Source organism: Gigantopelta aegis, chromosome 4 (assembly GCF_016097555.1).
Source record: "Gigantopelta aegis isolate Gae_Host chromosome 4, Gae_host_genome, whole genome shotgun sequence".
Lineage (NCBI taxonomy): Eukaryota > Metazoa > Mollusca > Gastropoda > Neomphalida > Peltospiridae > Gigantopelta > Gigantopelta aegis.
Genome location: NC_054702.1, coordinates 58,001,642 through 58,028,224, shown reverse-complemented (window position 1 = coordinate 58,028,224; position 26,583 = coordinate 58,001,642). Strand labels below are relative to the sequence as shown.

General features: G+C 36.3%; 2 protein-coding genes across 6 annotated transcripts in view; both read left to right on the top strand.

Moving 5' to 3' along the window:
- Nucleotides 1-11,030, top strand: part of LOC121370822 (diacylglycerol kinase zeta-like) — a 59,535-nt gene extending 48,505 nt beyond the window's left edge. For 2 of the 5 annotated variants that reach the window (XM_041496309.1, XM_041496306.1), the window contains 7 exons: nucleotides 1,776-1,852; nucleotides 2,280-2,411; nucleotides 3,250-3,378; nucleotides 4,753-4,901; nucleotides 7,297-7,441; nucleotides 8,961-9,048; nucleotides 10,264-11,030. In XM_041496309.1, the coding sequence (XP_041352243.1) occupies nucleotides 1,776-1,852; nucleotides 2,280-2,411; nucleotides 3,250-3,378; nucleotides 4,753-4,901; nucleotides 7,297-7,441; nucleotides 8,961-9,044 (716 nt within the window). In that variant the 3' untranslated portion in view covers nucleotides 9,045-9,048; nucleotides 10,264-11,030. Of the gene's footprint in view, nucleotides 1-1,775; nucleotides 1,853-2,279; nucleotides 2,412-3,249; nucleotides 3,379-4,752; nucleotides 4,902-7,296; nucleotides 7,442-8,960; nucleotides 9,092-10,263 lie in introns of all 5 variants that reach the window. The other 3 variants (XM_041496308.1, XM_041496307.1, XM_041496310.1) reach the window with 3 other exon arrangements.
- A 5,726-nt stretch (nucleotides 11,031-16,756) lies between these two features.
- LOC121370821 (snake venom 5'-nucleotidase-like) overlaps nucleotides 16,757-26,583 on the top strand; it is a 21,911-nt gene continuing 12,084 nt past the window's right edge. The window contains exons 1-6 of the mRNA XM_041496305.1: nucleotides 16,757-17,129; nucleotides 20,805-21,030; nucleotides 23,246-23,434; nucleotides 24,029-24,226; nucleotides 25,206-25,337; nucleotides 25,945-26,064. Of these exons, the coding sequence (XP_041352239.1) occupies nucleotides 16,794-17,129; nucleotides 20,805-21,030; nucleotides 23,246-23,434; nucleotides 24,029-24,226; nucleotides 25,206-25,337; nucleotides 25,945-26,064 (1,201 nt within the window). The 5' untranslated portion in view covers nucleotides 16,757-16,793. The remainder of the gene's footprint in view (nucleotides 17,130-20,804; nucleotides 21,031-23,245; nucleotides 23,435-24,028; nucleotides 24,227-25,205; nucleotides 25,338-25,944; nucleotides 26,065-26,583) is intronic.

Genomic DNA, 26,583 nt, shown 5'->3' with positions numbered 1-26,583 from the left:
GAAAAAGATTCAACGTTTGTATTTTAAAAGTAATTACGTCCAACAAAACAAAGAGAAGTAGCGTATAAATATGCAAATAGAATCTTGGGGAATCCCCCACATTTCCGACAGGTACATGCTCGTTATACTGCCGCAAATGGATTTGATTAGCCAATCAAATTTTGCGTTATATGCAGAGTGAATTGGAATTATATTTATGCATACCAAAATGTTAATGAATTTGAATCCAAATAGCAATCCGCACTTAGTTTTATCTCAATCTAATTAAAATTAGCTCCACTATTACATGTGGATCTAACACCAGCCAGTTGGAGCTCATGTCCACCAATCAAAACCTTACTTGCAGAATCCTGCCAGTGATTTAAAAATAATTTGAAAACATTCCGAATTATCCTGAGGGTATATACGACATGTTTCGTGTGAATTACGAATGCCTTAAAACATGTCTTATTTTATAAAATAAATAATTTGTAATGTAAAACTGAAGACTGATTTAGTTGGGGTTTTTTATACATAAATAAATAATTTTTAATGTAAAATTGAATACTGATAACCCACCCCGTACGTATTGGTATGGTTCGCTGTACTGCGGCCACTAAAATAGACTCGCCCGATATTTTTAGAATTTGTATGCTCCCAAATAACGTTATAAAAGGCGAAGTGTGATTGGTCAATATTTAAATTATTATTTACAGACGAAATGTTACCTGGACGTTGGGGACTACGCAGTGTTGTTAGCAATCCGATTAAAATTAGTTCTACTGGTCTAAATAAGGCATTCGTAATTCACATGAAACATATCGTATACCCTCAGGATAATTCGGAATGTTTTCAAATTATTTTTAAATCACTGGCAGGATTCTGCAAGTAAGGTTTTGATTGGTGGACATGAGCTCCAACTGGCTGGTGTTAGATCCACATGTAATAGTGGAGCTAATTTTAATTAGATTGGTTTTATCTGCTCCTCGTGCCTACCGACCCAGATGTGTTGCACGTTTGTAAGTTAACTAAGCTTAATGTCCATGTTCACATGGTGAACAATAGGGTCTATATCTTTAACGGAGAAAATATCGGCTATACTTTACCTGCGACAAATTAGATGTTTTACCGGGTAGTATTATAGTCTCATGTAGTACATGTTAGGAAGCCGGGTTCTCGTGGAAAAAAATATTCAATGTTACCACCGTCTTCTATCAAATTCCATTTATATAACGTTAAGCAGTAAAACCAGTCTAGCGAGGGACCGCGATCGTTCGACCTGAACATATCCATTTATATCTGTATTAATGTCACCCGGAGAACAGAATCCCGACTAACCAGTGTTAAACAAACGTGTTGTTGTATGTGGATTTTAAACGCGAACATGTTAATAATCAGTAATAAGTAAACGTTCAGATCTGAGGTGAAAATAGGACCATAGCCTGCTATAGATATGGACTTGTTTGTAAAATATAGTAAAATTAGTAAAATATAAATTAGACAATTCAGGAGAAAATAACAATTTTTCACACTTAACGTTTGTTGCAAATGTGTGTCTCGATTGTTTTGTATTCCTGTATGATTATTTAGAAACATAAAATGTTAACAATTAACCAAATTCAAACTTACTACACCAACACGTAGGGCATTTGATAATCCGTGACCGTAACCGCTTATTTTCGTCTCGGGTTTTTTTTTTTTGTGGTTTTGGGAGGGGGGTTGTGTGGAGGGGGTAATTTGTTTTGCTTATTATCTGCTGTGGTTGTTCATGAGAAATGGCGGTGTTGCTATTTCAGATGCCAACAGCCGGGAGAAGTTAGAGCCAGTACCTGATGACCCCTCGAACAATATGAATATTTATTACTTCATTCCAGTGAGTTCCAATTTCTTAGTTTTATTCTTTTAAAGAGTACATCTGTAATATCTTCACAGTAACGTTTTAAAAGGAGTATTTTTCATACACTAATGCTGATACACACATACATACATACATACATACATACACACACATACATACATACATACATACACACATACATACATACATACATACATCCATACATCCATGCATGCATGCATGCATACATGCATACATACATACATACATACATACATACATACATACATACATACCAGTAGTCAGCATGAATTTAAAGCTTCGACCACAGCAGAGGCTCACCATAAAACATATGATACATCTCTTTCTTCTAATAACTTTCCCAGTCAGTCCTTCTATAATACGTAATTCTCTGTGTCAGTTTATTAAAATCACACTTCAACATCCTGTGGTGATTTTTCAGGGTTATAAAGATCGAAGATACATTGCCACCCAAGACCCAATGGAGGAAACGTTTGTAGACTTTTGGAGGATGATTTGGAAACGTAAATGCGAAGTGATTGTGATGTTGGCGGATTTCGTTGAAAATGAAATGGTCAGAAGACAATGCGATATATATCGACATTTTACGACAGTTATAATTTTATAATATGTTAATTTTCATTTTGTTTTACGATCCTCTCCAAACCTCCACCAAAGTTCCATTGGCATTCCGCCTTATATCATTGGGGCCTCCCTAAATGGATTTAATGGATTCGCCACTGATATATATATATATATATATATATATATATATATATATATATATATATATGTTGTTGTATATATATATTTCTCCATCCCTAGTCATGCAAGACAGGCGTATTCCATGACGTCAGCCCATGCGGGATAAATCGGTTTTGCATGACCACGTGACTTATATTGTTTGAGCTGATATTAACATTCGGTGACGTCACGTAAACGGCAAAATAACGCAAGAAATACTGTTTATATTTTATAAAAACAAGGAAACCTGCTGTCATAATGAAATTATACTTTCATTTTCGGTTTATACTTTTAGTATAAACCATTTTTGGGTATAATATTTTCAATTTATTTTTTAGGTTTTTCACAGTTTTCCCCAAATGCTTATTTTTCATCTACTGGATGGGAGAAAAATAATCCTCCATTAGGTATCCATGTGGGACAGGGCTATTCCACCCTCGGGTACATAATATGATGTCAGGGACTCGTCCCTGACAACAAATTATGTACCCTCGGGTGGAATAGCCTTGTCCCACATCAGGGACACATATGAAGGATGCTCCAGAAAATATATATATATATATATATATATATATATAATATATATATATATATATATATATATATATATATATATATCTCAGTGATATCCATTTTTAAAAACATTTATCAATACTGTTTCGTTGCAGTTCAACGTGAATACATACTGGCCACAAAACATACAAGAGGCAGTTGGATATGGGGCCGTAACTGTTAAGATGGTATATGAGCATTGCAACACATTGAATTTACTCACCCGAATATTCAGAATCACACTGGTAATTGATATGAGACATGTGTATTGGTCAGTTAGCACTGTCCATTGTTCAATGTATGTTTTTATTTAAGTTGAACAAGCTCTCTTGACTTTGTGTATTGGTCAGTTGGCACTGTCCATTGTTTAATGTACGTTTTTATTTAATTTGAGTTGAACAAACTCTCCTGACTTTGTGTATTGGTCAGTTGGCACTGTCCACTGAGTTGAACAAACTCTCCTGACTTTGTGTATTGGTCAATGGCACTGTCCATTTTCAATGTACGTTTTTATTTAATTTAAGTTGAACAAACTCTCCTGACTTTGTGTATTGGTCAGTTGGCACTGTCCATTGTTCAATGTACGTTTTTATTCAATTTAAGTTGAACAAACTCTCCTGACTTTGTGTATTGGTCAGTTGGCACTGTCCATTGTTCAATGTACGTTTTTATTCAATTTAAGTTGAACAAACTCTCCTGACTTTGTGTATTGGTCAGTTGGCACTGTCCATTGTTCAATGTACGTTTTTATTCAATTTAAGTTGAACAAACTCTCCTGACTTTGTGTATTGGTCAGTTGGCACTGTCCATTGTTCAATGTACGTTTTTATTCAATTTAAGTTGAACAAACTCTCCTGACTTTGTGTATTGGTCAGTTGGCACTGTCCATTGTTCAATGTACGTTTTTATTCAATTTAAGTTGAACAAACTCTCCTGACTTTGTGTATTGGTCAGTTGGCACTGTCCATTGTTCAATGTACGTTTTTATTCAATTTAAGTTGAACAAACTCTCCTGACTTTGTGTATTGGTCAGTTGGCACTGTCCATTGTTCAATGTACGTTTTTATTCAATTTAAGTTGAACAAACTCTCCTGACTTTGTGTATTGGTCAGTTGGCACTGTCCATTGTTCAATGTACGTTTTTATTCAATTTGAGTTGAACAAACTCTCCTGACTTTGTGTATTGGTCAGTTGGCACTGTCCATTGTTCAATGTACGTTTTTATTTAATTTAAGTTGAACAAACTCTCCTGACTTTGTGTATTGGTCAGTTGGCACTGTCCATTGTTCAATGTACGAACAAACTCTCCTGACTTTGTGTATTAGTCAGTTTACTGTCCATTGTTCAATGTACGTTTTTATTTAATTTGAGTTGAACAAACTCTCCTGACTTTGCTATGATTATAACGTGTCCTACTAACAAAGCCTAAAATTACATATTAAATAAATGTCCTTGTTTCAAATATTTATTTCTCTATCCTCAATTTGTTATTTGTCCTTGTTATTTGTTTGGAATATCCCTAAATGTATTCTACATGCTAACAATTTCATACAAGGTGGCTATTTAGCATAACCTGGGTCATGATCATTTTAATCCGTATTTCTTTTCTTTTTTATCAGGGCGATGAAGAGAGATCTGTTCGGCAATACGTTATGTCAGGATGGGACGACACTTGCACCAACGTGTCTTTCAAAAACATCGTCAGTTTTATTCGGACAGTCCGCGAGTGGAACATATTTTACAGTGGTCCCATCGTTGTGCACTGCAGGTTAGCAACAGTTTACCTGAACTTACCAGACCTAGAACTACAATCGATATCTAAATGTTCCGACCTAAACAAATACAAGAACCAATATATTTCACTGCAGCCAGTTCAAGGACCTGTGATTCACTGAAGTAGACTACTGGCCTAAGATATAGGCATTAGGATCGATCCCCTTTGAGGATGGAAGGAAGGAAAGAAATGTTTTATTTAACGACGCACAACAACACATTTGATTTACGGTTATATGTCGTCGGACATATGGTTCAGGACCACACAGATCCTTTGAGGATGGATACTAAGGTTTTCCCATTTCAACATTGTCAAAAGGTGTGCGCTTCTGGGGAAGTATTTATAAAGTTAAAGTTTGTCAAACGACACCACTAGAGCACATTGATTTATTAATCATCGGCTATTGGATGTCAAACATTCGTCAATTCTGACATACAGTCTTGGAGAGGATCTTAGACCAGCAAGCGCTTTACCACCAGGCTAAGTCCCACCCTAAGTATTTATAAAGTATTTATGAAGACAATATGCTAATCTGTAAGATTGACCATGTGACACCCGTCCGTTCTCCCAACTGGTATACATTACACAGCTAATACATTAGAAACGCATTCATATTATATCATTTTTCTCCAGTAGAGGAACTGACAAAGAACATCTAAATGTGTGACAAATAACTCTATAGGTTTCTGTTCTTATATATGATTGTGATTTACAGTGCTGGAGTTTTTGTTTTTCGATACGATTACGTCTTATATTGCTGGAATCCAGGATAAAATCACCCCTTCATTAAATCCGAGGGGTTTAGAATGTTTGTTGTATGGAAACAATAACCCACCCACCGCCATAAAAAATAAAGGTTCATATGTTGCTAAATAAATTTTTAACTATAACGCAGTTGTAGTCAGATGATCAATTTAATGGCTGATCGCAAGTGGATAATGAAGTCCTGATATGGTTGTGATTAAATTGTGCTTTCTATGTATTGTTAGAACGTCTTGTAGACTAATGGTATTAATCGCACGTGGATTCCCAAGAATGTCAAAGATTTATAATCATTCACTCTAAATCCAGATCAATGTTCACCTAGTATTAAAACGTTTCGTTTTTCAACATTATACACAACAATCCCCCATGACAACCTAAGAAAAAAAACCTCCATTCTTTAATCAGTGGGGCATTTCTTACAAAGAACGAGGAACGAACAGGGATTATGTCTATGTTCCCTCAGCTCTATGTTTCTCCAGCTTTACGTTCCCTCAGCTAATCCTAACCCTATCAATGTGATATGCTGGATTTAGTCATTAGCAACAAATAACAGGACATAGGAATCCCCAGATGCACCATATGGCTCCATTACTCAGCGATTTGTTTTTCTCTGCATATGAATCAGACTTTCTCTTTAATCTACCGGCCTCGGTGGCGTCGTGGTTAGGCCATCGGTCTACAGGCTGGTAGGTACTGGGTTCGGATCCCAGTCGAGGCATGGGATTTTTAATCCAGATACCGACTCCAAACCCTGAGTGAGTGCTCCGCAAAGCTCAATGGGTAAGTGTAAACCACTTGCACCGACCAGTGATCCATAACTGGTTCAACAAAGGCCATGGTTTGTGTTATCCTGCCTGTGGGAAGCGCAAATAAAATTATCCCTTGCTGCTAATCGGAAAGAGTAGCCCATGTAGTGGCGACAGCGGGTTTCCTCTCAAAATCTGTGTGGTCCTTAACCATATGTCTGACGCCATATAACCGTAATTAAAATGTGTTGAGTGCGTCGTTAAATAAAACATTTCTTTCTTTCTTTCCTTCTTTCTGTTTAATCTGGTTAAAACAAAACAAAGGAATGTGGACAAAAACGTTTATCTTCACTTTCCGCTGTATTGATGATATTATATCATTCAGTAATAGCAGGATGAAACTGGGGAAACGTTACGAAATTTTCCGATAAATATTCACTTCTCCTATTTTTTCATTCCTAAATTAAGGCTTGATCGGAAGATATTAAATCAGTTTCTGATGACAATACACCTGATATCCTCACTGTTATGACAGCGATTCATGAGTGCATTTTATCACAACTGTAATTATTTTCAATGAGCTCTGTGCGATGCTGGTTTTGATTTAGCAAACTAGTCTGTGAGTGGTAGTCTTTGTGGTTGTACCAGAGGGATGGAAATCTCCAGTAAAGGATCTCCTCTGGAGTGGTTGTCCTCCTATAGACAAGGCACTCGATAGAGATCCATGGGATCGGCCATTATTTTGCAGAGAATTGGCCCTGGTGACTTATTACGGATCAGTATATTGTATTTAATTATTTAATGATTTAATACATGCAGTGATGGAATTGGTGGATTAGAGACAAAGTTGTATTTTTCATTATGGTTGTGATTTACAGATCTGGGCGTGGCCGGACTGGGGTGTTCATTGCACTCGACTACTTCTTCCATTGGCTCCTTGACCATGCACGGGACCAAGAGCTTAATGTGTATGGGTACGTGCTGAAAATGTGTATTGAACGACCAAACATCATTCAGACCGAGGTAAGCCAGCCCCTGTAATGTATAATATGACAACGATACTAGACTGTGCTTAACGCATCTGTCATTAGATTAGGAAAATATAGCTTTGATTTCAACCATGTTAAAGGAAAGATTTACTGTCAGTACAATCCAGGATGCTCGGTATTTAATTTTGCTAATCATGGATGCGCTTCTAACGCGGTTATGTTGCTATTGTCTATAGAAACTAACGAGAATGTTAACATTCATCAAATAATTTAATATGATTTAGATAAATTACATTTAGATTTAGTTAATCATATTTAAATAAAGTAAATGTTGATAATACTTATAGAATACCCAACTCGCTACTCGGCAATAACGTTTATCTTGCACTCGTGAATTGATGTTGTTCTTCGTGAGCCTTTGGCGAGGGAAGGACAACATCAATTCACGAGTGCAAGATAAACAGTATTGCCGAGTAGATAATTTAAAAAAAACATTCAAATTAATCGATATCAAATATAATGTTTACATAATTAAATAACTCGATAATATGTAAATTGTAATGTGCTGGTACTCGCTTCGTCAAGGCGATTAGCTAATTAAAGTTAAATTACACATGAAGCAAACATGAAGCTAACGTTATGAATCCACAAAGGGACTGTCCTGAATTTGCTGCCATTTGTATGATGTTTCTGACTTATAACATGTTATACCGACTACAATTACATACTAAAAACAAATGTTTGTTTAGAATATCAGTGCCTGTACATTCAATTTGTTTCTGATCGTCCTTCTGGCTACAGTTTGTAAGTAGCCCAAACTGGATTTGGACTCCCAATAATTTCGTATATATTAGGAAATACAATGAAGTTTGACGATCAGAAACACACTTAATATAAAGTCACTGATATATGTTATACCGAAAAATACATTTAACATGTAATTATAGTATTAAAATGTCTCTGCTAGTCGACAATGTCTTAACAATGGCGACAAACTCAGGGCAATCTGTTAAAAAAACCCGACACGAACAGTTATATTGATAGACATCGGAAGCATTCACCTCTTCTCTTCCCTTAACTATGAAACCGAGGTAACTAGAATGCATGTGTGCATTGCACCTCCTCAACTGAAAGTCGAATTAATAACTGCCACTCGTCTGATATTGAAATATATTTTGCTTGTGACTAAGGTTGTCATGGAACGATACTTTCCCAAGTTGCATATTTTGTCTTTATTATTGTCTAATTTTTGTCAACCTCTTAATTTAAGCCCTCTTAATTTTCGACAAACATTTATCTTCTCCAAGATGGTATTTTTCTGGTATTATGCAATTATTATTACAATGGCATAGGTGTTTGTAAACATTGTAAACAAAACCCTGTTATTTAGAGATAATGGTGTAGGTTTTTCATTCTATCGAATGTCATTCATTTTAAGTTAATTATACTGTTTACAAAACGTGCATAACAGCTCAAGTGATATAACAGGCACTAAAGATATGTAATATTACGATTGTATTACTAGTAAATAATTATGTTTTATATATTAACAGATGCAGTACGTGTTTATCTACGACATTTTGAATTACCTTATTGAAGAGGTCATACGTTTTAATGAACTTTCTAATAATGATTGAAGAGGTAATATGTTATGAACTTTCTGACAAGGAATATATCGCAACAGGTTTGTGTGGTGTGTAGTGAACGGTAGCAATAGCTGCTGTCGTGTCCTTGTTATTAATTTGCTTTGTCTATTGGACCCATTGGAACAAACATGTTGCCACCCGTGCTATGAAGTAATCTTTGTAGAGCAATGCTTACGTGTTTATGTTAATAGCAGTTGTCTGTCAGAAAATGATGCGTGTCTTGTTTTACATGCTTTAGCGTTTCGTGCAATATGAAATACATTGCAAAATACTGTACCAGACACAGTTTAGCCAACATAAGACATATCAAGATATAGTCTTATAAATCAACTGTTCTATGTCACTTATAAGTAAAATATGTATTAATACTACTTCAGATATGTTATTAGTGATCCTGTCTGGGTATATATATTGCAAAACAATACCATAATGCCAAACATTAACAGTTATCAATTGCTTTACTAGAATCAAGTAATATAGTACTCCAGATAATCTATTTATGTCTGTTTCCACATGACTCTTTTAAGTATATATATATATATATATATATATATATATATATATAGAACGTACTAAGGTGACACTCCATAATTGACGTATGCATTCAGTCGTCAAATAAAAAGATTTCAATAGCAATTGTACACTGAAAGCTGTCCAGCGTTCAGAAAAAACCAAAAAAAACACGTTATGTACTAGTTTATTTTGATGTAAGGATATCCAAAACGACGCCATTCGAGTTTGACGTCATTGCCATTCAAAAAGACATCGCCCCACATATTCTTACGTCATTTGAATATCTAGTAATGGCGGACTGCAATTAAAGTTGCGTGCACAGTTAACAAAAACACGTTGTATTAAGCTTGATATTATATGATAAAGAGATTATTACTCTCGTGTGTTCCAGTATCGTCAATATCATATATTAGGAATAAAAATAATATATTATACTAGCCAGAGACTCGCATAATACAATTTTTATTCCTAATATATATTATTGACGATACTCTGTGTAATAACATATATATATATATATATATATATATATATATATATATATATATATATATATATATATAGCTGGTAATATAATTTTGTGCTGTGGTGTCATTACGTATCCATTCATTCGTTCATGTCTAGATTGTGTTCATATATTACATGTATTTCAAAGATAAACAAAATCATTTTAATATTTGGTAATTTTTTGTTTCAGCATCTGAAGACACAGCTCTCTAAAAACATCACAATGGATCTATATCCGATTGAGTTTAGTAAATTGAATTAAGAAAATACTGACTCTATGAGTGCTTGTGTGTGTGTACGCGTGTGGATGCGCGCGTGTGTGAGTGTGGTTTATTAATGAATTGTTATAATGGATCGCAGAGTGTATTCTTATTATGTCCCGTTGTAATAAGTTGAAAAGATACGGCATTATTAGTGTAAATGATAATAGTAACTGAATGTCAGCACTGTAGCATTGGATGTCAGTAACAGTCAATTTCCTGATGCTGTGGATGAGGTTTCCAGTAACTGTTAGTATTTTAGTATTTGCTCTTACTATGTATGTATTCCCTTGGTAATGTTTGACAATGCATGAAAACAAGTAAACAATTATGTTCAAAGAACTGTATACGGCTATCTTTCTTAAATTGTGTCCAACATTTTTCAAACTGAAAAGTGTGTAGGTTTTACATATTGAATTTTTCTTGTGGATATCGAAGTATACTCAGACTTTGTTTTAGACAAAGGAACGATCTAAGGCAATTTGAATAAAACGATATTTTCTGTTTCAAACAATGTTAACGTCATGTATATATTAGTTCCACAGAATTTTATCAGCCATATAAGGAAAATTAAATAGCAAGCGTTTCGAGATTAATTGGCCGTCCATCTGTTTGCTCCTCTTTCTTTTCTTTCATTCTTCCAGTTGGCCAATCACTAAACCGCCATATTTTATTGCAGAATAAATTTTGCTTAAACCAAGTGGAGTTAATTATTCATTTTGCAACTACTGTGCACAATATATCAAGCAAGCAATTGATGTGGTAATGTGATGGGTGGGGGTTTTGTATATATTTTTTCTTAGTTGTGAGTAGGGCGAGACGTAGCCCAGTGGTAAAGCACTCGCTTGATGCGCGGTCGGTTTGGGATCGATCCCCGTCGGTGAGCCCATTGGGCTATTTCTCGTTCCAGCCAGTGCACCACGACTGGTATTTCAAAGGCCGTGGTATGTGCTACCCTGTCTGTGGGATGGTGCATATAAAAGATCCCCTGCTGCTAATCGGAAAGAGAGTAGCCCACTGCGTGGCGGTAGCTGGTTTCCTTTCTCATTATCTGAGTGGTCCTTAACCATATGTATGACGCCTTGTAACCGTAATTAAAATGTGTTGAGTGCTTCGTTAAAGTAAAACATTCCTTCTTCTTCTTTTTATAGGGTGACTGCCGTTGCCGCACAAACTGCGGTTGACACGCAAATAGTTGACTGATGGTGACATAAATAAGAAGCATGTATACAAAACAAGTGTCAAAATACACATTTAAGAGAAATATCAAACTATATCTGCATATCCAAACATCCTCATACGAGTTCACCGTTATTTTTTACATACAAGTTCGTTTTCCATACGAGTTTTCCGTTCATACGAGTTAGTTTCCATACGAGTTCACCGCATCCCAAACTGAAGCAAATGGACCTAATTAGAAGAAAAACACACAAAATGTAATAATATTTCAGACTCGCTCTATGATTACATCTGTATGTGATTTTCTAACGGGAACTCTTAGTTAAAACCTGTTTAAAAAAGCACAAAACACGCATTATTTTAATAACAAAATACGCATTATATTGTGCCGATATTTATTTGAACAGTTGAATCTTGTCGTTATATGTATCGACTTCATGTGTTGAAGTTTTCGAAAGACACCGAGTTGTATGCCGAAATTTAAATATACTTATATACCTGTGGTTCAAAAAAGTTGTACACAACTCTTTACAGAGTGGTTTAATTTAACTTTTGAATTTTTAAATCGATATGGTCATAATTTTACCCATGTACTTATCTTTGTTTGACGGCGGGACGTTGCCCAGTGAATGAATGAATGAATGAATGAATGAATGAATGTTTAACGACACCCCAGCACGAAAAATACATCGGCTATTGGGTGTCAAACTATTGCCCAGTGATAAAGTGCTCGATTGATGCTCGGTCGGTTTAAAAAAGCCCCCAACCCCCACCCCCCCCCCCCCCACCCACACCCACACCCACACACCAAAGCACTTTATAACTAATATGTCCTATCGACAATATCACTTATTAATACAAAATGCATCAGGCCCGTAGGAACTGGGATGGTGTGAGGGGAGGGGTTCTTTAAAATATTGCACATAATAACATATACATATAAATGGTGTTTATGGTTGATAAAGGGTTACAAATTGATAACCTATATCTGATTTGCATCTAGAGTCACGTAAACAAATTTATTCATCATTCACAAACATAAACATGAGGGCGAAACGACCCTGAATAAAGGGTGAAACGACACGGGGCGATCGGGAATAAGGGCGAAACGACCTGATACCTAAAAAAGTCAAGAGCGATCTGATGTATAAAAGTAAACTTGTTTGTAAAGTGAACTTCAGATATAAATTCATCAGGTACAGATGCTTATTTCTTAGCATAATATAATTATAAACACGTCTTATTTATAAGGTGTCGGTATAGACAGTTTTGATTGTGGTAGCTACTTACACAATACCAAGATTTGCGTTGTAAATATATAAAAATGTATTATTATAAGCGACCAAGTGTGTATCGTTTTATACAGTTATTAACCATCGGTAACAATAAGGAATTAAATAACCTAGGCAAATATTTAGTGCAAGCGAATACAATTAGAGATCGGTTAATGCAGGATGATAGTTAATGTAATAAATGTAACTTGCATCACTTCATTTGTCCATGATAATATATAAACCACACCCACCATTGTTTTGCACGCGTGTATTTTGCATAACTATGTTGTATTATTTATGTTATGTATTCAGCTGATGAGTTGTAAAACTCAAAGCAAAATAAAGAACTTGAACTAGAACCTGAACATAATCAATTAACTACTGATAATGTAAGTATTAACTTGGGTGTGACACGTTTTGATACATAAGCAATGATCGGCAAGAAAAACTCTAAAACTAAGCATAATTTTTTTAAAATAATAATAAAAGAAAGAAAGAATGAATGAATGAATGAATGAATGAATGAAAGAAACCAGATATTCTTTAAAGGGACATTCCTGAGTTTGTTGCATTGTAAGATGTTTCTGACTAATAAAATAGTTCTACGATTAAACTTACATATTAAATATATTTTCTTGTTTAGAATATCAGTATCTGTATATTCAATGTCTTTCTGGTCGTCTTAATATTTGTAAGAAGCCCAAACTGGATTTTGTCTTCAAATAATTTCGTACGTACGAAAAAAACATATTTTAGGAAATAAAATGAAATTTAACCTAGTACAAATATTAGAATGATCAGAAACACGTTTAATACACAGTCACTAATATTTTATGCAGAAAAATATATTTGATATGTAATTACAATCGTTAAAAAGTCTTTGTTAGTCGATAATATCTTAAAAACTGCAACAAACTCAGGAATGTCCCTTTAATCATCGGCTAATGGATAATTCTTACATATAGTCGTAGAAGAAGGAAGGAAGATATATTTTAACATTTAACGACGCACTCAACACATTTACTGTTATATGGCGTTATAGTCTCAGAGGAATTCCGCTTCATTAATAAATACTAACATTTTTGTGTTTTAAACCATCATAGAACGGTCCACTGGGTGGGTGGGATGCGATCCTGTGATCAAAGCCTCTCAGGTGAGCGCTCTACCAACTGATCTAGATTTCACAAACCTACTATAATAAGGCCTTTCTCATACAAATAGCATGTTGCTAAAGTCATGCAAATTTGTTAATGTTTTGATTCTAGATTTTAATTCTTTATAAGATATTACTCATTATATTTTATTTAAAATATTATTTTTGCGCTTATATCCAATTAAGGTTTAAACGCACTATCCTGACAACTTGACGTTTAACGAATGAATGTCAATATTTAAAGACACACCAGTACAGAAATGCTATTGCGTGTAAAACAAACATAATAGTTATAGTTTGTTTTGTTTAACGACACCACTAGAACACATTGATGTATAAATCATCGGCTATTGAATGTCAAACATTTGGTACTTTTCACAAATAGTCTCAGAGAGGAAACCCACTAAATGTCTTTCCATTGGTGGCAAGGGATCTTTTATATGCACCATCCCACAGACAGGATAACACATACCACGGCCTTTGATATACCAGCCGTCGTGCACTGGCTGGAATGAAGAATAGCCTAATAGGCCCAATGACGGGGATCGATCCCAAACCGACCACGCATCAATCGAGCGCTTTATCAAACAAAGGTAAGTACATGGGTAAAATTATGACCATATCGATTTAAAAATTCAAAAGTTAAATTAAACCACTCTGTAAAGAGTTGTGTACAACTACAAAAAACACAGGTATATAAGTATATTTAAATTTCGGCATACAACTCGGTGTCTTTCGAAAACTTCAACACATAAAGTTGATACATATAACGACAAGATTCAACTGTTCAAATAAATATCGGCGGGCTGGCTTTTAATATACATGTGTGTGTGTGTGTGTGTGTGTGTGTGTGTATATATATATATATATATATATATATATATATATATATATATATATAAATTCAAATGAAGCTTGTTATCGGTGTGCCACTAGAGTGCTCTATACTGTTACAGTAGAGCGGTTACACATATAATATATATATATTTAAAAACAAGAATAAATAGCACAAGGTATCACGACTGGTTTGACAACTTAAATCACGGATGTACAGACGGTGTATAAATATATCTAAGCGAGTATAAAGGCTTAGTGTGTGTCGGTCACCCATGGCCGATTATATATATACTCTTCAAAAAACGTAGGGGAACTCTAATAAGAATTTACAATTGCCAAAATTGTAAAGTATATTAGCTGTGGGGAATTAATTGGGTAAACATTACAACCGGTAGTTCAGTATTACAGTAGGTTTTATGACCACCAAAGATCTTGAAGGACAACTGGGGTCAGAAGTGAAATTTGAAAGTTGACGTTTTTCATCAGTAAATCGCAAATTCAAACAATAAAAATGACTAAAAACAAAACAATAACAACTGTATGATCAACAGAATGAAAACGATTGACAGAAATAATGTTCCACAGTGATTAATCGACCTTCCTGGAAATTGTCAAAATCGTGAATGACACCCCACGCACGTGTACGGGGCAACTGCGTGATGCACGCGCAAACTATGTAATGTGTTTCGGTGTGTTGATAAACAGACCTGAACGTTCTTTACTAGGATGTCTGTGGTCAAAACGTATGTTCGGTCCAATAGTTGATATTAACATTAATATTTCAGGTTCCCCTACTTTTTTTGAAGAGTATGTATATTGTTATATAATCATTCTATTTTGTAGTGGCATCTCATGCGCGGCATTGGAAATATGTTGTCATGATAATGTGGGGCGTGATGTATCTCAGTCGTAGAGTAGTCTTGAGCCGCGATGAATCACCCTCGGCAGATACGTGTGGATTTTGGGGGTCGAAACCCCCTTGCTCCAAACAATTTTTCTTTTTATAAATGCATTTTCCGAATGATAATGACCCGACCCCATAAACATTTTGCTCGTCATAGTGTAGACTCCCTGCACAATGTTTTGCACACACGCCTGGGGGTTTTCACGTTCCAACCAATGACCCACGAATAGTATATCGAAAGTCGTGGTATAATTGTGCTACCTTGACTGTACGACATTTTACGTAAAACATTAATTTCTATTCTAGATATAGCCTGTGTGGTGGCATCGGGTTTTCATTTCTCTCTATCTGATTAAAATGTAATAAAAAAAATCATATATTATGCAAAATAAAATAAATGTTTGGTCTCTGGCCAACGTGTGCGTCGATTTTGACTTTCGCGCGGCAAAAATATATTTTATTTTATTTCTCACGGTATGACGTCAATGTTTGTAGGAGTAACCTGCGGTTTGTACAAAAAACCCGTGCTACTGTTTAGGAAACTATTTGGTTGAGGGTGGACCAAGGCAGATATGAGGAGCACGTAAAACATCTAAATATACCCACCTTTTCTGTGCAATCCATGCTTTAAAATATATATATATATATAATTATATATATATATATATATTTTTTTTTTTTTTTTTTTTTTTTTTAAAGCCGCATCAATTCTGGAACTTATCAATCTAATAGTTGTAAATTGTAACCGAGGTAACGTTAAACAAACTCCAGCAAAGTGCACAATATAGTCAGTGTCTAAAATCAGTTATAATATAATGACTGAAATGTCCAAGTGATTTGTAATGTGACTGATTCACTCAGGCAATTTACAAATTCTCTAAATATATACTTAAGACTGATAAAGAGATATACGCATGTAAATTCGAAATGCAGTGACGGTTTCAGTGACTGGCTACAGCATACAAAGAAAGCAGCCACGCCACGAAATTAGTCTCCCGTGTCTTTACATATTCAAATTTATCCATTCTGTTAGTTGTTCGTCATAACTTTCATATATATAACCCAGCGTGGGGAGATTCACCACGCACACTAACCTTCTTGACAGCAGCCAAGATGGCACGCCTGTGTCTGTTTGTCTCTTTGGTGACTTGCCTCTTGTTTCAAGATGCAGTAGGATTTCAGTTTTCGATTCTCCACACAAACGACGTGCAGTCTAGATTTGAGGAGACCGATCAAAAAGGCAATGAATGTACGGAAAAGGATAAAAATGAAAACAGTTGTGTCGGAGGTTTCGCGCGGATGAAGACGTTCATCGACAAGACACGCGCGGATAACGACCACGTACTTCTCCTCGACGCCGGAAGCCAATACACGGGGACTCTCTGGTTCTACGTGTATGGCGGATCGCTTGTGGCGAAGTTCATGAATCTGCTGGGATACGACGCAATGGTAGGTAATATTCACGCAACCGCATTCCACCGATTTTATTGGGGGAGTGTGCTCAGTGATAGAGACGGGTCTTGCTCAATCGGTATATCAAAGGCTGTGGTATGCGCTGTCCAGTCTGTGAGAAAGTACATTAAAAAAAGAATACGTAATAATTAAGTCTTAAAAGAAAACTAGCTATGGGTGAACCAGTGTATATTTATTATCATGTAATATGCTACACTTTTCCAAATAAAAAAGAAGTAATCTTCGAAAAGGTAAATAAAATATAATTGAAAACACTCTTAATTTAAGTTTTGTCTTCAAGGTCTTTTTTGGAGGTGGAATCTGGCTCAGTCGGTAGAGCGCTCGTCTGATGAGGTTCTTGCGTCGTAGGCTCTAACCACCTCAGTGGATCCATTCTTTGGTTGGATTTCTTCCCGTCCTCGGGTTTTCTATCTAAGACTATGTCAAAATGACCAGATGTTTTACATCCAGTAGCCGATGATTAATAAATCAATGTGCTCTAGTGGTGTCATTAAACAAAGCAAACTTTTCATTATCCAGCCAAACTGCGATCAGTCATTAAAGGGACATTCCTGAGTTTGCTGCATTGTAAGATGTTTCCGACTAATAAAATATTTCTACGATTAAACTTACATATTAAATAGATTTTCTTGTTTAGAATATCAGTGTCTATATATTCAATGTGTTTCTGGTCGTCTTAATATTTGTAAGAAGCCCAAACTGGATTTTGTCTTTAAATAATTTCGTACGTACGAAAAAAAAACATATTTTAGGAAATAAAATTAATTTTAACCTAGTACAAATATTAGAACGATCAGAAATATGTTTAATATACAGCCACTAATATATTATGCAGAAAATATATTTGGTATGTAATTACAATCGTTACAAAGTCTCTGTTAGTCGATAACATCTTAAAAATTGCAGCAAACTCAGGAATGTCCCTTTAAATTGATCATCTGACTACAACTGCGTTATGAGTGAAAATTTATTTAGCAATATTTGAACCCTCGGATTTAATTAAGGGGACTCTTCCATAGGTGATTTTATCCTGGATTCCAGCAATGTAAGCCGTAATCATATAGAAAAACAAAAACAGTGGCATCTATCAACGCCAGCATTGTAAATCACAATCGCATGTAAGAAGAGAATCCTATAGAGTTATTTGTCACACATTTAACTAGGTAGGTGGTGTCGTTAAACAAAACAAACATTTTCTTCCGGTCCCAAGCAGTGCCCCGCGTCTGCATGTTTGACATCCAACAGCCGATGATTAATAAATCAATGTGCTGTAGTGGTGTCGTTAAACAAAACAAAACTTTCCCTTTCCGTCCCAAGCAGTGCCCCACGCCTGTTATATCAAAGTTCATGTTTGTGCTGTATTCTCTGCAGAAAAGAGCATATTAAACTGCCTTGATACCAATGAAAAAACAAATGAAAAAAAGTTCGGTTTTCCTCTATAGTGGTGTCGTTAAATAAAAAATATGGCGCTTATTTGTTTATTTTTTAAAAGATGTTTCGATACATAACTCACAGCTGGGTATGTACTATGGTAAGTGACAAAACAGGTTTTTGCGTCATGGATGACGGGTAGCAGCAATATCATACAAGTTGTGGAATGTGGCAGGGTAAGAAGAGATAACAAATACACCCGCTCTGTTACACCTTTGAAATAGGTACGGTATGTGACTTGATAACATAGAGGATGAATAGACTTACATTCAGGGTGGTGTGGGGGTGGGTTGCTAATATTTTTAATTTTCCGTATCTTTGCGGTGACACTTGTAAATAGAAAAACATAAGTGTGTGCGTGTGTGTGTGTGTTTGTGTTTGTGTTTATGTACTCGCGCGCGCGCGTGTGTGTATGTGTGTGTGTGTGTGTGTGTGTGTGTGTGTGTGTGTGTCTGTGTGTCTGTGTAGTGTGTGTAGTGTGTGTAGTGTGTAAGTATGTGTGTATGTGATATACAATTTCCCGTATCGGTGATGCTTGTAAATAAAAATACGTGTGTGTGTGTGTGTGTGTGTGTGTGTGTGTGTGTGTGTGTGTGCGCGCGCACGCGCGCGTATTAGTGTATGTGATGTATACAAGTATGGATGAATGAACGAACGGACGAACGGACGAACGAATGAATGTATGAATGAATGAATGTATGAATGTATGAATGAATGAATGAATATATTAATGAACAAGAGCACGCAGTAACACTTGTTTTCCAAAATTATACATATTAATTTGAATTTGGTTTTATTACATAATTTGTTACATATTTCATTTGTTGTTGCTGCTGCTGCTGCTGCTGCTGCTGCTGCTGCTGCTGCTGCTGCTGGTGATGATGGTGGTGATGGTAATGATGATGGGTTTTTTTTGTTGATTATGATGAGGATGGCGGTGGGGTAGGTGATGATGATGGTAGTGGTTGTGATGATGATGATCATCATAATCATCATACTCATCATCATTATCATATTCATCATCATATTCAACATCATCATATAATTTATATTTATGATTATACAGAGATCTAGCGCTCCACTACTAAACTGCATCTCTCATACTCACAAAATATCTCTCATGCACGCACACAAACTAATTGTGACAAATGCATAAAGCCTGGGTATTTACAGCTGTTTGTAATCCGTTCGCTTACATATCCTCTTCGTGTCTTGTGGCACATAACGCCTGCACAAGATTTCTCCAAACTACCCTGGCTTGGGCTTTCTTGGCTCCCGTACCCCATGTCAGTCGCCATGTGGGTTTTGGTCTGCCTCTTTTCCTTTTTCCTTCAGGCGTCCATGTGAGAGCTGTTTTTGCTGGAAGGCTGTTGTTCATTCTGCAGACATGTCCAAACCATTTCCACCTTCTCTTCTTTAGAGTTAGACGTTTTCTTGTTTCCTTGTTTGGTGTAGTCTGGTCTGGGAGATGGTGTTGGGCCAGTACACTTTCAGTATCTTCCTCAGGCAGATGTTGTGGAAGATGAAAAGTCTGTTGGTGTCTTGTTGAGTCATGCGCCAACACTCTGATCCATAGAGGGGTGCAGAGAGGACATTACTCTGATACATTTTGAGTATCTTAACTCCGGGAGTACACTGACGATCTCCATAGCTGTTGTAGCTTTGCAAAAGCTGACCGGGCCTTTCCTAATCGAGTTTTGATATATTGTTCTGTACCTCCTTCTAGACTGATGATACTGCAAAGATAAACGAACTTGTCCACATATTCGAGTCGATGGTTGTTGATCTCGATTGGTTGTGTCAGGTCTCTGTTTGTGAACACTTTTGTTTTCGTTACATTGATTGAGAGACCAATGTATCTGGCTTGTTGTTCTAGGTTGTTTGTTTTCCTCTGTACCTGTTCTCGTGTGTGAGATGATAAGGCAAGATGATCTGCATAAATGTCTTAGAGCGAATAGCAAAGAGTTCATCTGATCCCATTGTTTTGTTGGTTGATCATGGTTTTTGTAGTCCAGTCGATGGCTAGTATGAAGAGAAATGATGTAATCCGTTTAGCACCGTATAAAAAATAATGATTGTTGCTGACTTTGTCTAAATATTCGATGGACTGTCATATTTCTGAGTTACGATTTAGGCAAAACTAGTAAGTTTGTAGTTTTAGTTTTTATTTTTATTTTTGATTATTCTTATTTCTTAAATTGTTTTGTCTTTCCTTTCCAGAGTTTGGGCAATCACGAGTTTGATAGCGGTTCAAAGGGCTTACTACCTCTCTTAAACGATGCTAACTTCTCTATACTGGGCGCCAATATTAACGCATCTTTGGATCCTTATCTCAGCGGCAAGATCAATGCCAGCTGGGTCTTTAGCATGATGGTCAACTCAGAGGAAGAGAAAGTAGGCGTTGTAGGTTATATATCAACAGACACAGCAAATATATCTAAACCAGGTAAGTGGGATTATGTACTCCAGCGGATTAATGTGTCTTTAATATGGTGAGGGTGTATATCACCAAATCAAATCCCATGGACGACGATAGTAACATATGTGGCTAAAACTGCTACACGAACACCACGGATACAAATGACACCGCCCTTCACCCTTAAATTAAATCAGGGGGAAAAAATGGAGGTTAAGCAGATCGTTTCAGACATAAAGGGTAATAATAAAAGTAATGTCTCTGTTGAAAACCACACGTTTCGTCAACTAAATGTTGACATCCTCGGGAGAAAGCTGTAACTTAAATTACAGAAATTTACTGGCCACATGAAACTACATTTTATCACAACAAACACTCTCACGTCTATCTCCAATGACAGAACTGGCAGTCACAACTGTGGGGTGAAACGTTGGGTGCACCTCGAATTTTGACCCACTCAGATACTATCTGGTGTACGGCTACCTGGACAGACGGACGGACATAAGGGTGGATGGATAGATGGATGGATAGGATTGATAGGACTGTTGTTGTTTAATTGTGTGAATGATACAGAAAGAAAGAAACGTGTTATTTAACGACGCACTCAACATATATATACTTAACAACGAAAGTTTAGCTACTGTTAAAAGAAATGGCATAACATTTATAAATTAACCTATTTTTTTGTAATTAGTATTCACATCTGAAATGTTTACCATTTACAAACAAAATAAACTCATCAACCTTTGTCTTAACACAACAGGAGAACCTAATAAACAGGAGAACGTAATAAAAGATATTTGCTAAACTTTCGTTTTTGAGTATATTTTAATCACAGTTATAATTATAGCGTTGGACATACAGCGTAGCGGCCAAGACCCCAAAAATTAGATCCACCCCAACCGGAGGTATAACAAGCTGAAATTGGTCTTATTTGAACCGTCTGGGTGTCTAGTTTTTGGAAATGGAGGTTGTAGTTGTTAAACTGCTGCACAACATATTGAATTAACCCCTTTTGTGCTGTACTTGGTTACGAACTAGCTGCAGTGCCACCTTCACTATGGCATGATGATGTGATTCTGTGTGAAAGACAAACAAGGCTGATCTTGCCAATAAACTAGAAGGAAACTGTGCGGCGGTCTTAACAGAATTGCCTTATACTAACACTAGATATACACTTACGCCATATACCTGTATCTTTGATGGAATGACTATGATTCAGTCTTTGAATGAAAATCACTTCAAAACATTTGAGGATTTGGCTGTAGTTGTTCAGAAAAGATTTATAAGACTTCTAAGGAACACTTCATTTATAGGTGACCAACATATCTGTCATCTTTGACCCATATATTGGCCATTTTAATCAAAGCATCTGAAAGGCATTGAAAGTGAGACACTAATATAATATGACCTCAACACATGAAATTCAGGGCAACAGGCAAGTACCAAACTACCGTCAATTTTTAAAAGAAGTGGGCGACAATGTGAGTCTAGCAAACGTCGTCTTACAGTATAGGCTACATAATGAACCACGCAGGTGAACAATTACCGAAAGTGAAATCTATTGTAATTAGCTGGAAGATTTGAAATTGGCAATGTTGTCAGATTTGTAAATGAATCAGGAGTATCTTCCATTGATGTTCTTCAGAGCACTCAGGAAGATAGAAGCTGATACTAGTATAACTTGCATATTCATTATCTTTATCTTATATAATATAAGATAAAGAGAATGATAGGCAGAGGGTGGTAGATGAGAAAGATGAATGAAAGTGGTGAGTCAGCGTTGACGGGATTAGAACCACTGTCGTCAGCTTGATTTCTAGCATTAAATAACATGTCTGTAGACGTTCTTGTCCTCCCCACGACCACCACGACCACACACACACACACACATACACACACACATATACACACACATACAAACACACACACATACACACATACAAACACACACACATACTCACATACACATACACACACATACACACACTCACACACATTACACACACACACACACACACACATTACATCATACATACTATAGTCTATAGCGTGTGGTTCCAACCAACACCAACATCACCACCACCACCACCACCACCACACTTCTCATATCGTTCCTACACGCCTGAACAATGGGTTTTCGGGGCACTTCATAGTTTCATAGTTCGGGAGAGGAGACGCGCATCCCTAATACATACATCTTCTGGATTCGCGCCTGAACTCACACCTATTATATTTCCACTAGGAGACAAGATAGAATTTTACGACGAGATCGAGTCTATTCAGAAAGAAGTCGACCGCCTGAAGACCATGGGTGTGAACAAGATTATCGCCCTTGGACACTCGGGCTTCAAAAAGGATCTCGAGATTGCCGAAAAGGTGAACGGTGTTGATGTCGTGATTGGTGGCCAAACCAATACTTTTCTTTATAACGGTATGAATTCAAATATAAAGTGTATTCCCCCCACCCACCCAATCAAACTACATTACTTTTAAACATCTATATAATAAAACAAATTATCATCCATCTGTGAACAATATCACAGTGTAATAACATGTCTGTACGTCACAATATCACAGTGTAATAACATGTCTGTATGTCACATAGTAACGAATGGTTTCCAGTAACAAAGCATAAAACAAGGGCTAACGTGATTGGTCAACACATTAGTTTCACTTAATTTGATGGGAGTGACAAATGGTTTCCTGTAATAAAGCTTTAAAATAAGGGCTAACGCAATAGGTCAACACATTCGTTTAACGTAATTCGATTGGACTACTTTTCCATTCATAACATTTCTGCACTTTTCCCTATTTTACAGTACCAATACTGTTATGTCGACATGAGTAACAGTTTCTTAAGCTTTAGAACATGATAATATTAATGTTATAATAATCACAATACCAAGATTTCCTTTTTGTATACCATCTAGCATTCTTCCCTCGGAGTGCAAGATCTTGTAAACAGGGAATCTGTTAATTGTTTTTTTTTTAACCTGAAATTTAAAAACAAAGGTTTTATTTGAAGGAACTGCTCCATCTACCGAGAAACCCCAAGGCCCGTACCCTCACGTTGTGACCCGGGAAGACGGAAGCAAGGTACTGGTAGTGCAGGCATACGCCCTAGGAAAATACGTGGGCTTCTTAACAGTGTCCTTCAATGCAAGTGGTAATCTCGATTGGTGGAAAGGGAATCCTGTTCTAATGGACAATTCAACGCAGGAAGGTGAGTGCTTCAAAGCTATAGCAGTGATTATACATAATGACGGTCGTGTATAGCAATGTGGGTGCTTTCGTACTGCCATTATGCATTATGACGGCTGTGTATAGCAAGGTGTAGCAAGTATTTCCACAGACAGGAACGCACATACCACTGAATGGATCCACCGATGTGATTTGATCAATCGACTGAGCTAAATCCCGCCCATACGTTTATATATGTATACTAATTATAAAATGTAAGACTCGTGTAGTTAATATTGAGAAAACACACTTTAATTCTCCGTGAAGCAGACAATATATTTCGCAAAGTGGGACGGTAAATAGACGAACCTCTCTTAATGTCTTTATTGTATACTTTCAACAGACCTCATTTTTAGTCACCTACCGGCCTATCTGTTTGTCTTTCTGTCTGGCTGTCTGTCCGTCTGACTGTCTGACTGTTTGACTGTCTGTCCGTCTGACTGTCTGTCCGTCTGTCCGTCTGCCCTACATATAGTTTTCAGACTTTTTTTCCGGATTCTCGCTCCATCCAGTGCACCATGACTGGTACATCAAAGGCTGTGGTATGTGCTATCCTGTCTGTGGGATGGTGCATATAAAAGATCCCTTGCTGCTAATCGAAAAGAGTAGCCCATGAAGTGGCGACAGCGGATTTCCTCTCTCAATATATGTGTGGTCCTTAACCATTTGTCTGACACCATATAACCGTAAATAAAATGTGTTGAGTGCGTCGTTAAATAAAACATTCCCTTTTTTGCCTGGAATGCCTCAAGACATTGAGTTGACATTTGTATATATAGTCTTCTCATTATACACTTACAGATTAAGTTTAACTTTCATAATGATTTACCCATTGTTCTTAACTTAGGAGATACGAAAATCTGCTTGGTTTGGTAGGGAACATGTATTGCTTTAGTAGTGCTCTCAAAATTTCAGGGTTGGTTTCTTTCTTCTTCTTTTTTCTTTCTTTTTTTTGTGTGTAGATGCTGATATTCTCAAGGAGATGGAACCGTACAAGGCCAATGTTTCTAACTTCGCCAAAGAGTCGGCTGGGACTACGCATGTTCCGCTAGAAGCCGACGCGAAAGTTTGTAGGAAAAGGGAATGCAACCTGGGCAAGTACCTATGTTCATATCTTGAATGACGCAATGTATTTAATTTACAGTGTTATATAATATATAATAATAATAATAATAATAATACACGGTTTGTTACGACTGTTTTCAATATCAGTTACAGTGGACTTTATTGATTCTTGTATTTATTTTGGGACGATGGATTCAAGATGTAAATGAATCGCGGTTTTGAGAGTCTCGTGAATTTCAGGTGTTTTCGAGCTATGGCTTTAAATTTCCATTTAGTAACTGTTCAAGTACACCTATCGTGGGCACAACATCTGACTTTGCCAGAGAGTTTTGTTCAAGACAGGCAGGGCGAGGGGAGTTGAGAGTGGGAGGAATTTCAGCTATGGCTTTAAATTTTCATTTAGTAACTGTTCAAGTTCGCCTGTCGTGGACACAACCTCTGACATCATCAGAGAGTTATACCCAAGACAGGCAGGGGCAGGGGAGTGGACTGGGAGGATTTTTTAGCTACGGCGTTAAATTTCCTTTTAGTAATGACTAATTAAAGACTAACGAATATATACCAAATGTACATATGCATATAAAGCAAAATAAATGAATATTTAAACATGATCAAGTTCCTTTCTTATATAAACAGGCAATGTGATCACTGATGCTCTGGTGTGGGAAAATATTGGTACTTCAAACGCATCTGGCTGGAACCACGTGGCTATGGCAATATTTAATTCTGGAGGTATTCGACGATCTATCGGCAAAGGTAACAGCCATATATATATGATGTATTTCATTAAAATTCTTTCTCATCATTGGCGATAATTATTATTATTAATTTAATAAAATCACAAATATTATGTAATCGATAATATCAGTACGGTAGTAGTTGTAGTTGTAGTTGTAGTAGTAGTAGTAGTAGTAGTAGTAGTAGTAGTAGTAGTAGTAGTAGTAGTAGTAGTATTGTAGTAGTAGTATAGTAGTATTGTAGTAGTAGTAGTAGTAGTATTGTAAAAGTAGTGGTAGTATTGTAGTAGTAGTAGTAGTAGTAGTTAAGTAGTAGTAGTAGTAGTTACAGTAGTAGTAGTAGTAGTAGTAGTAGTAGTAGTAGTAGTAGTAGTAGTAGTAGTAGTGGTTACAGTAGTAGTTGTTGTTATAGTAGCGGCAGTTATAGTAGTAGTAGTAGTTATTGTAGTGGTAGTTATAGTAGTAGTAGTTAGAGTAGTAGTAGTAGAAGCAGTAGTAGAAGTAGTAGTAGTAGTAGTATAATAGTAGTAGTAGTAGT